Source organism: Tachypleus tridentatus, chromosome 13, assembly GCF_004210375.1.
Source record: "Tachypleus tridentatus isolate NWPU-2018 chromosome 13, ASM421037v1, whole genome shotgun sequence".
NCBI lineage: Eukaryota > Metazoa > Arthropoda > Merostomata > Xiphosura > Limulidae > Tachypleus > Tachypleus tridentatus.
In genome coordinates, this window is record NC_134837.1 from 51,752,354 (window position 1) to 51,768,462 (window position 16,109).

Genomic DNA, 16,109 nt, shown 5'->3' on the forward strand with positions numbered 1-16,109 from the left:
CATGGTGTAGTTAGGGTCATATAACTTATTGCATAAACTGACTGACCAAAGCTAGTTCTTGTTAATGGATATATAATATATTGTGCAGACTGCAAGAGCAAGGGTGAAAACATGGTATCTCCAAGACTATTCAGAGAGCAGATTATTCAAAATTTGCTGGAGGGATATGTCAGCAAAGCCAAACGAAAAGGAAGACTAAGTACTGATAAAGGTCAGCGCTTGGTGAAAAGACATAGTATTGGACAATATGAGGACAAAGAACACAAACATGATTGTACTCTTTGCAGCAATAGATACACAGTTGGATGGAAAAGAAAGCAGACTAATTATTTCTGCAAACAGTGCAATCTCCCTATGTGCTTTTTACTATGCCATAAGATATATCATAACCACAAAGACTATCGATGGGCTGCTGCACAAATTGTATACAATTTATAATAAATTATTGTGCTTTACTTGGCACTTCTTTGTTGTGTATCAGGGTGTCTTCCTTTATTCCTGTTATTCTTATGTATTGAATTTAACATGTATAGTATTGGGTACAATCACTGAACATTTCTGAGACTTTTGTTGAGTTATTACCGAGATATCGTGCTTTTAGTCCTGATACCGTAATTAGTTGAAGTATCAAAAATATGTATTCAGCACCATGCCAAACATCACAATTTTTTATTCAGCACCAAAAGGGTTAACAAGTAATGCTAGACTTATTGGCAAGATGATAAAATACATTAATGAAGAGTTTTTCAACTTCATGCCAGATTAAGGATTAAGTGTTTTTGACTACACACTGTGACAAGAAACTAGAGATCATCTCATATGTCAAACAATATGGATAAATCGTTGTCCATTTTGATGTCCTTTTCACTGAGGGAGAGAATTCAGCAATTGTAGAGGTATTTAGTGGACTTAAATTACATATAATAAGACTACAAAACAACATACCATTTCTGTCTTCATGTTTTACCATGCTATCAAAAGAGCCCCCCACTTTCAGCAATGTCTGGAAGCTGGTAAAGATGATACCAACAATCAGTGTGTCAACAGTAGAAGCAGAACATGTTTTCATTCATGAATTTCAATGAAAACTCCTCACATGTATGGCTAAATCAGAACACATTTGGAAGATTTGATACTTCTTCAAATAAAAGATCATGACCTAAGCCAAGATACTGAATGCTTGCTTACTTGTGGTGATGGTAACACTAAGCAAACAAGGGGCATAAAATACCACCATTCTTTGCAATTATCATGCTTGTTAAAGTCTCACTTTATTTGAATTCTTTTGTTTTATTATTCCTTCTGGCTTGTTATATGTCATGCATACACATTAGATATGCTCAGTTATGGGAAGTATAGTTGGACTGAATTGCATTTATCTTATTTCCTTATTTCATGAAGCAAAAGTTGTTATTTAATCACTAACTGATTTTATTTGTTGTCTTTTGATGAGGACCTTTTGGTTGAACCATTATCTTTACAAATATTTTTAAAGCCTATTTGAATGGGTTATCTTAATTCTTTACTCTGTTTCACTTTATTTTTGCACCTCTCTATGATAGACCAGATGAATACAGTAATTTCAGCCATTGCTCATTGTTTAAGAAAAACAAAATTTTGAAAGTTACATTTAAGTTGTGTGTACTTTGTGGAATGTAGAGAAATTAAATTTTTTTGAGAAGAACAAGTAGATTTTTCCAGCATTTTTGTCATTGGACCTTTGATTAATGGATAGATGTATTAAGTAATTTCTAGTTAAGCAACATGCTCTTTGCTGGACAAAATTATCAGGAACATTTTGTATTTGTGCAGTTCTGTAGCTGTTGTAAATACTTATCAATTATATTATTTCTAGTAAAGGAGTGCTTTTGGCTACTGGAGAGACTTGTTATGTATGCCATATAAATTTTTAATTAAGCAGTACTCTTGCTTGTGGAAAAACTTAATAGGTACATTTCTGGATAAGCAATGCTTTTCCTACTAGAGAGACTTGGCAAGTATATTCACATTACCATTGACAGCTAAAATTCAAAACAACAGAAGCAAATACTTCAATTGTTCAACCCAAATTTGTGCTTATGATACCAACAAGGTTGTGAGTTTTGTTTGTGTTTCAAACAAGTGTTTTTCAATGTTACCTTCACAGTTGAAAGAAATTAAATGATAGGCAATGTTCAACAACTAACTAATTGGGCACAGTCTAACACGTGTTCAGTTAACGAACTTGTTCTGGTCACCCTTTTATCATGTTGGTTAGTAACACTTGTATATAACCTTTTGATTGCCACTGTTCTTATTGTGATGGCAGATATCTTTGGACAACCAGTCTCGAATTCAACACTCCTGCTAGAGGGACATCTGCTGGCATACTTCTTTAGAGGTCCAATGTTTTGCAGACTAACCACAATATGGCTACACAATTCCACATGTTTAGTTTGTTTTACATACAGAAATATGTGTTTAAAAGTATATGAGAATGTGTATAGAATGGTCTATCAATACATGTGTAAAGTAAAACATTTTTATTTTTATTATGCCAATGAGTTTTTGTACATAATACATATGTATCTTCTCTTTGTAGATAATACCCTGTTTTTCGGTACAGATTATAATATATCTAAAGCTTCTTTACATAGTACACACTACATTTTTAAATACAAATCAGAATGCATCCAAACTTTTTTTAATATACATAATACATCCTGTGTTTTTTCTGTATGAATTGGACGGTATCCCAGTAGCCATCAGTGATGTGAAAATGACTGATGATGGCCAAACATGAAGGAATATCATCAGTAGTTTTTCTCTTGAATGAAAGCTGTACAGACACATTGACTGAAAAATGAAAGTGTTTATGTCAGTTAAATGTCTATCTTCAAGTTTAATTTCAGAGAAAAGTCCCATTCTGGTTCCTTTTTCATGACTTGTGCCTCCTGGAATCCACCAACATCAATAAAGTGAAATACTATTGTATGGGTTATGATGTTTGTTATTTCTATTCAGGCACAATACTGAAATCTCTGTAGAACAAACAAGTATTAACCCACTAACCTTTTAAAAAAAAGATACTTGCACATGCTATAAGCATTGAACTAAACTCCTACCTCTGCAAATGTTAAATGTTAACGTGGACTTTGCCATTGTATATAATTATCATTTGACTATAGCTTTTCACCACTAGGAAGGCAACACATTTTTCCTGTACAGTGAACCTCATGAGTGCTCACTTTTTATGAAATGCTTATTCATTTCTTCATTTTTTTCTTAACATTTTAAAAGAATTTCTGCACTTCTTGTTGAAACTTTTGTTACCATTTTAACATCATCTTTCTTCACTTTATTTTATTTATCACAAAAAGGAAGGATACTAAATTTTAAGTGTTCGAGTTACAACTTTTATTCAAATTATTTTACATTTTATTTTTCTCACTTTCATCAAATTTAGATTTTCAAAATACACATTCTAGTGCTTGTGATAAAGTTTTTTACACAGTGCTATTTTCACTTATTTTAACCTAGTGCACAGATTTCATTAAATCCTCTTCAATTTCATCATTATATCAATGACTTAGGCCTATCTACCTTAGTCATACCAGGCCAATTTGTATGAAATAAAGACAAGCTATAAAATAGTTTAATGGATAACCTGGATTGTGAATTCATGTTTCTGACATCTCCTGAGGTTCTGACACTCCTGAGCAGGAGTTATCCACTACTGTTTTGGTGACTGGAGGGACTCTGATTGACATTGCTACTACCATTGTTTATGAGATTGTTAGTTCAATCCCTGCTTCTGTTACATCAGCTGTGCTTGCCTCATTTTTAGAAGAATTTGATCAACTGTCTTTGTACCTGCCTTTGCTTCTGGTTCCCTATTTCTGAAGGGGATCATATATTCCCACTTAAATCATTTTTTATTTAGATCAAATGGGTATGAGTCTTTTGTTTTCTCTTTCTCCAGTTGTTTTTCTGCTGAATCTTGGGACATGTTGATGCATGATTCTTGATCATTTGAATTAGTTCTCTTTTTTTCTCTCACTCTCTTAATCTCATTTACTCATCTTCATCTCTTTCTTACTCAACTTTACAGCTGTCCATCTATTCTTCATCATCATTTTGAGGTTTTACATAACAACCCTGTCAGCTTTACTGGAGGAACATGCAACTATTCATTTTCCACCTAGCTTTTGATTTCTTTACCATTGTGTACCAGTTAACTTAGTTTTTTGTTTCTGGAATGCACTTCTTTGGCATGCCTTACTTTCTGACATTCACTTCCCTCAACCTTATTTCAGGAACCTGTGTGTTGCACCCTTTCTTCATGATGAGGTCTTTAGTGGATGTTTCTTACACTTTGGAATCTTGAGATAATGCAGTTTATCAGCAATTATCTGTGCTCAATTTAATTTATTGCATTTTTGAGCCCACCAAGTTTCTTATATTTTACAGCTTTGTGGGGACACATTGTCTCCTATTCTTAGTTTTGTTTGTTTCTGTTAATATCACCACTCTGTAAAGGCTGGCCATCACAGTTCTTGGAGGTGACTTTGTTTTTTGGAGCTACCCCTCCGCTTTAGTGTGGAAGAAGCTTAGCTTTAACACTTTTTTGGCCTGTGAACTTTCTTTTCTGTAGACTACTCATTTACAAAGATGCTCTTTTAGGGATTTTCCTGACCTTCCACTATCCACTTTACATGATTTGTTTATATAGATTAGAACACAATGGAACAATTCCTAAATCCTATTTTGAGGTTTCTACTCGCATCTTCTTCTTGTTCCCATGACAATGGGGAAGTTAGCAAGTTGTCATATATCTTTTCCCATTGAACTATTTTTGATCATTCTCCAATTAAAGATGACAATTTTTTCACTCTGAAAAGGTAAACTCTTAGGACGTGAATGCCAAAGAATGATGGCTTAGATGCTTTTACTATGTTTTTTTTTCTGTCTACCTGTTGCATTTTTTGGTTCATCCAAAACAGTTAAACATTTGATTCATAGCTCTTCTCTTTAAGTTTTGTTTACTGTTGTATCTGATAGGTGTCTACTTGCCCAATCAAATGTGGCATATACTGTAGTGTCTTTCTTTCTACTTCAGGAGTAATCTCCTTTGAGATGACTGTTTTAGTCTTCTAATTCAGTCTTAATTCCCACACAGCATCTCATTCACTTGGGGTTCTTTCTCAAATTGTGTTTATTGTAGGCTCCTATACATATTTGAGACATGAAGTTTCTGTTACCAAGACTGTCATTTCTTCTTATTTTCCTGCAGAGACTCTCCTTAGAATTTTTCTTCTCTTGATTTCCTTATTCATCTTTGATGAGCCTTTTAGTGGATTCTGGCCAACCAGTGCAAGATTATCCAGAGGTCTTCTTGTGTCTAATCCTTCTTTTCATTTCTCAATATTGCAGTGGCTCATTTGATTCCACATGATCATGGGTACCTCATTTTATCCAGAGCTGCATCTGTGTTCAGAACCTCATAGTGGCTCAGCAGTAAGTTTGAGAGCTTATAGTGATCATATATTGAGGTTTCTTTATCTGTGGTGGGTACATCACAGGTTACACATTGTGTATCTTTGCACTTTACAACAATAAAACCTATAAACAAAATATGTCATTTGATGCCTCTGTTCAGGTAAAATGTTGTTCTGAATACCTGAACCCTTTTCTGGTGTCTGGTCTCCAGCAAAGTAGTTTCTCAATATAGTTGTCTTCAAGACATGGGCTGCTCTGTGAGCATGTTATTATCTTCTGTCTTGCCTACTTATCATGCTCTATTCATATACTTCCTTTATCATTTCTTCCATCCATTGACAAGGAAGCATTCTCCTTCAGAATCTTATTTTTCCTTGCTCTCGATTTTCTATCTTTTTTGGTCTCCACCACACTTGGATGCTGATATATTATGTTTTGGGACCTTAAGCTTTAGTTGCAGATCAACTATCTTGCCTAGACCAGATCCTTCCCGTAGAATGATCTTTCCATTCTTTAGTGTTTTCAGTGGATTTGCTTCATCAGTGGTATTTTATACATCATTATTTTTCTGACTTTCTTCAGCATCTAGCTTCCACTCTTGTGGTCTCCATTTAACAACACTGCAGCTCTGGCAGTGAGTATGGATTACTTCAGTCTCTGTTTGGTATGCCCATCTTTCTCTAACTTCTTGTCATTTCTGTTATTAAGGTAGTTTTATACACAACCTTCTAACTATTTTCCTGGCTATTCCCTTTTTTTTTTTTCCAGGTCTTATGGATGTCCTTCAAGTCTTCTTCATCAGTCATCATTTTATACACTTTCTCTTCTGAACTGTAGTATCTGTTTAATTCTCAAGACTTTCACATATTACTGGTTTGTACTTGTGGTCACCTGTTTCCTGTAACATTTTCTTTTAAAACATGTTTTCTTCTCCTTTACTACAGAGACATATTATTCTGTGACTACTCCTTCCTTCTCAAAACTTTAACTATTTGTTTGGGTTTAAATCTCATATGGCTAATTTATTTTTCTACAGATGATGAAACTTTTCTTATTTTTCACAATTAAGGCCATAAAGTTCATCATTTCAGGAGTTCCCTTGCCTATAGCCTTTGACACTTCTTGTATGAGATCTTGCATGTGTGGATGTTGATGACCCCAAAACATTTGCGTCATATTACATCACATTGTAATTTCATCTCTGTAATTACTTTCTTCACTCCTTCCAGAGGAAATCAGAAGGTGAGTTGTTATTTTTGTCTTTTTTCTTTATAGGTTTCAAAACCACTTTATTTGGTGTAGTATATTTATATTATGGTGATAGAGCCCACCACATGGCCAGTGTTGTTTCACAAGGAATGTGTCTTAATCTCCCTCATAACAAAATCTTAAACCTAGCTGCTCCTACTCTGTGTATGCTGTTGTGACAGAGCTGTTCTTCAGTAAAACAGCTCTATCACAATGTGCTTGCCATCATACCCAGTTAGTTCCTGCTGTCTGTATTTATGGTAATTGCCTAGTCTATCTGTGTGGTTCTTATATAGATAATAGAAAACTTCTGTTTGGTCCATGCATCTTTCCAATGTTCATCTCTAAATAGATTACCTCCAACACTTACAATTTTTCTTTTTTTTTAATGGTGAAGTAATGTGAGAGACCTTGCTTTATATACCAACACTACTAGGAGGTTGATGTGGAGAGTTTCTGCTTGAATTGGTAATCCCACCTGTATAAAATTGAGTGGATGCCTTCAATGAGAAGTAGGGCTGAGGTATTTATCTAAAAGTGCAGTACAGACGTCCCCTACACTAAAATCCAGACTATTCCCAGTGGTTACATCAGCTGGATTGGTTTTGCATTTTCCTCAGAATATAGTTCTGAGATTATCTATCATCCAGTTTGCTTTTCCCTATAAGTGTTTCACATATTTCTTCAATACTGTATAGCCTTGACTTACTGCTGTAACCATGGTACATACACATGCTTTGCTGAAAGACTGAGGCATAATTGCCCATTGAGCAATCTTCTGTATTGCTCACCACTGCAACACCTTAGCACCATGCAAAACGTTATTTTCAGAATACCTTTTACTATGACATCTTTATTTGGTATTCCCACCTTGAGAAAGGATGTGCTTTCCCACTAGACCACCACTCCTAGTGTGTGTTTGTGAAATGCTCCATCAATTTTTCCCTTTCTGGGAGTTTTATTCAAGACTTGTGGTGGCATATGTAAAAATCTTCTTGGCAGATGTGCAAGTTAATAGGTGTTTATTCTCTTGAGAGATGGGTATCTAGCTAAAGTGCATCTTCAGTTAAGGAAAATGTTAACTTTGTATGATCAGAGAAACTAGTCATAAACCCTCATGTTGTGTTTTGTTGTTACTAATGGTACAATAATGATACTAGTTGTTTCAGAGTTCAATGTGTCTAAAGAAACATAAGAGGAAGTAGTAAAAATATATGGAAGAACGGAAAAAAAGTAAGGGATAGAAATAATGAAATTAAATTACATTAACTCAAGGGAAAGTTATCCTTCATGTCAAGAAATACACTTGAAATAAACCTGAAGATAACCTGAGAAGGTAGAAACGTTGTTCTCTCCTTATCAATAAAAGTGTTAATACACATACCAGCTGTTCTGAGATACATACAAGTAAAGGTAAAGTTGCATTTCCTCAGGAATTGTGTTTTTATTAAATCCGTGCAATGTTCACTTTCATTGGTCATAATTAAAAGCAATACAAATGGACCATGAATTTTCATTTAAAAAGCCAGCTAGAGAGGTGAAATTCCTCGAGCAAAATTAAATCTGTTGGGAATGCAGGAGTTTAATATTTTAATTTTTGTAGATTTCTTGTCTTAAAGATAATCTTCAATAAGATTTATGATGACGTATTGATTAAGAGTATGACAATTGATTACAAAAACAAACTTGGACTACAACTGGGTTTTGTTTTATTAACAACATTTACAAATATTCTGTAATAACTGAAATAGTTTGTTCTTAGTGTCAGAAACCTGACTCTTGATTGCTTGTCCTGTCACTGTACAGTTTTAGTACACTCTGAATATGAAAGAGTATAGTGAAGAACATAATCAGGTTGTGGTATGACCTTCATGCAAATAGAAATCAAAGCAAAAAATAATAATGTTGGCAGAAATAGGGAAGTTTGAGTTACCAATATTATGCAACCACAAGCCTAGCAACAATGGATGATTTTTATCCCATATTTGGAGATAAAAGAAAAGAAAATTATTTGTAGCTCTACAAAAACTTTTAACCCTTTTGCTATGGGTCAGAGGTCAAAGACCATGTCATCACATTTGTTAACTTGCATTAAAATTTTTATTGAACTTATATTTTTATGAATTTATTTCAAGAAGTTTGGAATCAAATTGTTGATTATAATTCAAATTTTAATATATATATATATATGAGTTAAAAGTAGATATTAAAAGAACACACCTAAATATAGAGTTTAGTGAGTCCTATTGTATGTTGAATGCAGCAGTGGTTAAAATTATATGTTTATGATCTCAAAATATTAATTCTATAGTTTCTTACAAATTAGGAACATAAATTACCAATATTACCAAGCTAAAATATAAAATAAGAAGCTCATGTCTTTATTTTACTGAAATACAGCTTATTTACTGAATCAAACATAGTGGCCATGTTCAACTCTTTCTATTTTTGGAAATGGTCCCTTATATACACTTACTTCAATATCCAGTCAACAGCTAGAATGTTCCCCAAAGGTTTTTCTCAGCTATTTTAACCTGTGAAAAGGCTACCAAATTTTGTGAAGATACACATGTTGTATCAAAAGTTATAATGCAAATACTTGTGCAAATGTGTAAATGTACTCTTGTATATTATATTGAGCCCATTTAAAAATAGCTAAAGCAAAGAAAAAGTTAATAAACCAAAATTTAAAAGGGAATCAATTACTTTTACTGCTATTAGTGATCCTGTAGCATCATGTTTATAAATACATGTATACAAATTTTGCTAACTTATTGTCAGTGTAAAGGATCAGCAGTGACACACAGCAGAAGTCATGACTGATAGTAGTTGCTATCATGTTGGACATCGTTAACTACGACTGTAAAATATTTGGTTTAAGTCCTGAAGTACTTTGCTTTTCTTTGCAAATTATAGTAAATCTAAACTTTTTAATATATGATAGAAATAAAAGTATTCCTTAATGTTTTTATATTCATATGGTTATATTCATGTATTTAAAGTAAAATAAGCCCTCAGTTTTTATGTAAAATTATCTTATACTGAATGATTTTACACACATGGGTAATGTGGAATTCAACAAAAAGTTACAAAGTTAAGTCTTGTGAACATTGGCATTCTTAACCAGTGGCCACAACACCATGACAGGTAGCAGAAGTCTTGGTGACTTAGCTGCATTAGGTACCAAAATATTTTATAATATACTATATGCAGTGACTTAATTGCAAAAATATCAATAAAGCAATATTGTATTCTTCTCAGAAATGTCTTTAACTTATAAATGTAAGGAGCAAAAATATAATAACAAAGACATCTTGGCTTATAAAGTAATGTTATAGTTGTAAAAGATAAAGCTGTATACACTGACAATAAGTTAGCAGTGGTTGCCTCTTTCAGTATTTTGAGCCCAGTGCTACTCCTGACATTAGACATCACTTTGTTAGGTGTTGACTTCACATATTTTGTTACCAATCTCCTAATCCACTTTAACCCTCATTCTTGGTATTAAGATGGTAAAAAGTCCAAACATTTGGAAGATTGCTTATCCATTTAAACTTGAACTTTGGATGGTCCGCTTTAGTTTCTTGACAAAGCTTGAACAGTATTGGTTCAGGCAGTTTCTCAACTTTTAACAACAGTGTGCAGTTGAAATGCTGCTATATTCTTCTTGCATGTAAATTATATATATGGGTCATAAAGAAAGATTTGTTAAAATTTATTATCTGTCTTATTGAAATGCAGTGTTACACAAACTACTGATCTGTAAATCGTGATTTGGCAGCATATGCATTATGTGCCATATGAATTGATGTCTTATGAACAATTTATAAATAGCATTTCAACTGAAACTTTGTGTATTTCATGCCCAATTCATCTGGTGAGCTCAGTATTAAGCAAAAGGATTCATTAGCTGCATGTGGCACACAAAATTGTGTGGTTAAACCTCTGTTATATTTTTACTGGGAACTGGTACAGGACTAATGAAGAAAGATTTGGTTTAATACCTCATAAACTACAAAACTATAACTCCTGCTTTAGAAATAAAGGATATATGCTCAATTGGGAGTATTTTTCTTCTCATTTTATTGTTCTTAAGCATGTGATATGATTACATAAAAATAGTAATTGGTAGTTTAGTTGAAACTAGGGGGATATTCACAAATTATAATAATGATGTGAGAATGAATGCCTAAGTCTTATAGTGTACTATAGCGTTATTTGTAAAAGATCTAAATCTGTTTGAATTATAGAGTTTATAAATCCATAGGAAAATCCCATTTTAGGTATACAGTTGTATTTTTGGTTACTTTCAGTGACAAACTACTTAACTTTCTTCCCTGTCTTCAGTTATGGTGTGTTCCCCCCACTGCTAAAATCTCTTCTTCCCTTATTTTGTATAGTCCAATACTTTACAAATCTCTGTTTTGGGAACACTGAATTTTTGTGACTATAGACATAGTTAGGAATACAAATAAAACCTTATTGAGCAGGTTGTTTGGTTCATTTGTTTTTTTAGTCTTCTATTACAATAAATATTACATTTTAATTAAGAAAAATGTGTGTGTTTACTAGTGCAGTTTTGTATTATATTTATTTCTCAAACAGTTCTTAAATGTGACCTAAACAACTTTAGGTACTGAATAACATAATTACATAAATCAAACACAGAATAGTGAGTGCGGTAAGAATTTAAGTTTACATTTACAGTTAAAGGTTTATTTTATAATATCTTACTCAGTTGGGAAAGAACAATTAGTTTTTTTTTGTCAAGCAGTCCTAAACTCAGGTTGTAACACCTGTATGTTGATACTTTTCTTCAAATAGAACTCACTGATTTTTCATGATCAGCAGCTAAACAACCACAGAACCTTCAACTTTCCCAATATGCTCTAATTATGGTCTAAATAATTATTATTTTTCTTTATGTTTTTATGTTTGGTTCATAAATTCCAAAATTGTTGTCATCAGTACTAAGATACATTCTCTATTTCAACAGGTTCATATCAAAACTCATGAAGGAGAGAAATGTTTTAAATGTGATCTCTGCTCTTATGCCTCAATTTCTCAGCGACATCTAGAATCCCATATGTTGATCCACACTGACCAGAAGCCATTCCATTGTGATGAATGTGACCAATCATTTAGACAGAAGCAGTTGCTTAAAAGGCATAAAAACCTGTACCATGACCCAAATTACATACCACCTGTTCCTCGTGAAAAGACACATGAATGTGCAGAGTGTGGGAAGGCCTTCCGACACAAAGTAAGGCAGATTTAAAAGAGAAGTGTATATTTAATACTCTATAAGTAACAACATGGTTTACTTCCATGAGAAGAGTGTAGAATTATCTTGATCAAACATGAAAATGTTTGTTAGTATTGTACATGCTAGGCTGGTATATATAGTGAAAAATAACATCCAACTGTGAACAATAAATATGCACAAAGTTCACTGTTTTTTTCCGTAATTGTGGCAGATGGAGAAGTTAACTTGAGATCTAAAAAAAATTGTAATAAGTATGTTTTAGTTGCTTAATGAATGTATTCTGTCTGTTCTAAAATAATTTTCTTACATATAGAAAGTTATATAACAGTTCTTTCCTTTCATGGCCTATGTCAAATGTATATAAATGTGTATCACCACAGTATCTCTGAACTGTGGTCAGCCAACCAGTGATAAATACCATCACCCTAATTATTACTAACAATGAGGATGCCCAATTGATGATAAAGTTTATTCCAATTAGCATATGATATATTTTGTGTTTTTACATTGCATACGTCTAGTTAGGTTAGAGTACTAAGTTAGTTACATTATTTAATTAATGGATTAAATTTAAGTCCTGATCTCTGTGGGTAATGACATGAGAATGAATGTCTAAACCTTACAGCACAGTTAGCATTACCTGTAAAAGCTCATAGAACCAGCAGTACTAAGTTAGTTACATTATTTAATTAATGAATTAAATTTAAGTTCTGATCTATGTGGGCAACTTGATTTAATAAAGTAGTAGACTTGCTACAGACATTTGAATATCAACAAGATATCATGCTATTTACTGTTTCTCCATTTCCCATACTCATACACTTGTGTGGGTGTGTGTGAAAGTTATAGTCAGAGGTAAGTTTCATCACATTTCTTTCATAGTTAATGTGTGTTAAAGTTACAGATAATACCACTATCCTTTATCTACTTACTGTGTGTGTATATATGTTAAATGAGTAGTCAATACTTTGTTATTAAGTACCATCACTACACTTTCATTACATAGTGTACACATTTGAACATTTGCTAGGAGTTTTTCATAACTTAACCTTCATTTAGCATATTCCAGCCAGTACCTAGTGTTTTAAGAATCTTTTATAAATGTTTTTGAATAATATTAAATAGTAATACTTGGCTCATAATGTTAATGTTATACATCAGTTTTCTGATATCAACAGGGCAATTTAATCAGACACTTAGCAGTACATGACCCTGATGCAACAGAAGCTGAAAGGGCAGAAGCTATGTTGATAGGACAACCAAAAGAGCTTGGTGAGGAATATGATGGTGAAGAGAGTTATTCAGAATGTGAAGATGAGATGATAAAGCCTGTGCCAGTAGAGGTAGAAGGTACAGTTCAAGGAAACGAACAACAAGGACAGCAGGTTTGTTGATGGTCTCAATGGTACTGTGGCTGTTTTAATAGAGAAACTGATTTATTGATGGTGTGTTTGTTATTATACTTGTTCTTTCACAGGAAAAACTGATTTGTTGATGGTAATTTTGTTACATAATTGTTTTTATTATATAAACTGATTTATTAATGTTGTTTGTTACTGTAATTGTGTTTTTAATAGAGAAGATGATTCATTGTTGGTTGTTTTGGTACCAGAAATGTGCTTCTAGAAAGATAGGAGGTAATCATTTAAATAAAAGGGTTTCAGAGTAGCTGTGTTAAAATTAAAGCTAGAAGTGGTAAAGGTATGCTTTTTAAAGAAACCAAAAGTAAGTTGCTTTTTTTGTTCATGGTAAGCCAGAAAGATTGCTGAATTATGTGCAGAAAACTGTGTACTTGTATCAAATTGATCACAGAATAAATATTAAAAGAAGGTCTTATTGATTATTTAATAACTAAAAACTGGTACATTGATCATAAAGTAAATGTTAGTTTTACACTTTCTTATTGGATATTCAGAATGACCGTTTCTATATTTATGATCAAATGTTTTAAGTTTATATTGAAGGATAAGTAGTTGAACCATATATTTTGTTGTTGTTGGTTTAGTAGTTGCTAATCGAATAATATACATCTACAGAAGAAAGAAAAAAGTTATTCAAAGGTAGAATAACTTGACAAAAGATGGATTTTATAAAGTCATTCTCATTATTTCTTCTTTGTTGATACCATTTACTTCATTTACTTGGATTATCACACTGAAGGCAGTCTACATGAAATTTACAAGTTTTATCTGTCTTCTAGGTGGTGGTATTTGAAGTGATTCATCTTCCTGCGGGAGTTGAGGAGACATCGGATGGTTCTCAGCAAGCTCTTACAGAACTCCAGCAGGGTTCTCTTTCAATGCCAAACAACCATGAAGAAACCCATGAAAACATTACCATTCTTCAGCAGGTCCAGAACCAAGAAGGCCAAAGTGATGAACTGATGGATGCTGTCAGTGCAGCTGTAAATCAAGTTAATAGTTCATCTGTGATGGTAGCAGGTAAAGTGCACTTTCATGTAGGCTACTATGTCACCATGATACACAGGGGGAAATTCTATGTCCATACATACTTATTGTAAAAGCAGCATGAAGTTATATTTTTATTAATTTATTTAGTTTTCAAGATTCATAATAGGAACCTTAATCTGTAATAAGCATTTTGTCATTCCTAATACTTGTTTTGCCAAAGCTCATAACAAACAAATACTTTATTTGTATTGTAATTACATTGTGTAGTATTCACAATGAAATATTTCTAATTTGTTGTGCTCATACGAGGTCTGTTCAAAAAATACGTGGACTGTTTGAATTGCGCGGCTCCAGTTGGTTCCAGGGGAATCCGCTTGGTGTCACTAGATTTGCACAAATCAGCTGATTACAATGCCATTTCCCAATTGCAGATATCTTCATTTGTGTATTAGCTACGCGGTTTTAAGTGAAGTGTGATTTTTTTCGTTTGGCGGATTTCAGAATGAATGACCTGAAGGAGCAACGACTTGCTGTGAAATTTTGTGTTAAACTTGGAAAATCTGCGACTGAAACTTTTGCTATGCTTAACACGGCTTACGGTGATGTTGCTATGAAGCGTACGGCATGTTTCAAGTGGCATGAACATTTTAAGGATGGTCGACAGTCCATTGAAGATGATGAGCGTCCTGGACGTCCTTCCACGTCAACTGACGACCCACACGACGACAAAATCAACTCCCTGGTGCGGGCAAATCGACGTCTGACTGTCAGGGAGCTTGCTGAAGAATGTGGGATATCAGTTGGATCTTGTTACGAGATTTTGACCAAAAAATTGAAGATGCACCACGTTGCTGCGAAATTTGTGCCTCAGGACTTGTGAGTTTTTGGCCAAACACTCAATCACTGTTCTTCCCCACCCCCCCTACTCACCTGACCTTACTCCTTGTGATTTTTTCTTGTTCCCCAAACTCAAAAGACCCTTGAAAGGAAGAAGATTTGAGACGATTCCTGAGATTAAGGCAAATGCGATGAAGAAGCTGGAGGACATTACAAAAGAAGCGTACCAGGACTATTTCAACAAGTGGAAACACCGTTGGGATAAGTGTGTGCGTTGGGGAGGAGAGTACTTTGAAGGGGTCCTAGACCTGTAACTTCTAAATAAAGTACATTTTGTTTTATGATGTCAGTGCGCGTATTTTTTGAACAGCCCTCGTATATTTACTGTTAGTTTAAAACATTTTTAAATGTCTTACTGGTTTTCTAGTACAGGAAGTTCTATTTTATTGCAATGAATGACATTAAAAATAAAAGTTAATAATTAAATACTTTCACTATTTCATGTCAAAAATTAATTGTTTTGTTTAATGAATGTTTTTACTACTTGTAGTGACTACAGAATGTTTCAAAATTCAATTTTCTACTGATTAGAACCTAGGGAAGAACAAGCTCAGACCATTGTGAGCATGCCTCCTCCAGCACCTACTCCTCGTCGTCGTGGTCGTCCACGGAAGTATCCACTACCTACAGAAAGTCCTGATGCTTCAACAGCTACTGCTGCCACAACAACAGAAGCCATGCATGGTAAGAGATAATTTATTAATCAAACTGTTTTATTTGATCAATGTAGTTGCTTTTTTTTTTTAGTTTCAAAATTAAAAGTTTTAGGTTTGTGAAGGACCTTTGAATTTATCTGGAAAGCTAGATTT

General features: G+C 33.5%; 1 protein-coding gene across 8 annotated transcripts in view; it reads left to right on the top strand.

Annotated features, from left to right (window-relative positions):
• LOC143238200 (uncharacterized) overlaps positions 1-16,109 on the top strand; it is a 63,012-nt gene that overhangs the window by 36,010 nt on the left and 10,893 nt on the right. For all 8 annotated transcript variants that reach the window (XM_076478214.1, XM_076478216.1, XM_076478218.1 and 5 more), the window contains 4 exons: positions 11,723-11,989; positions 13,171-13,377; positions 14,193-14,433; positions 15,832-15,984. In XM_076478214.1, the coding sequence (XP_076334329.1) occupies positions 11,723-11,989; positions 13,171-13,377; positions 14,193-14,433; positions 15,832-15,984 (868 nt within the window). The remainder of the gene's footprint in view (positions 1-11,722; positions 11,990-13,170; positions 13,378-14,192; positions 14,434-15,831; positions 15,985-16,109) is intronic.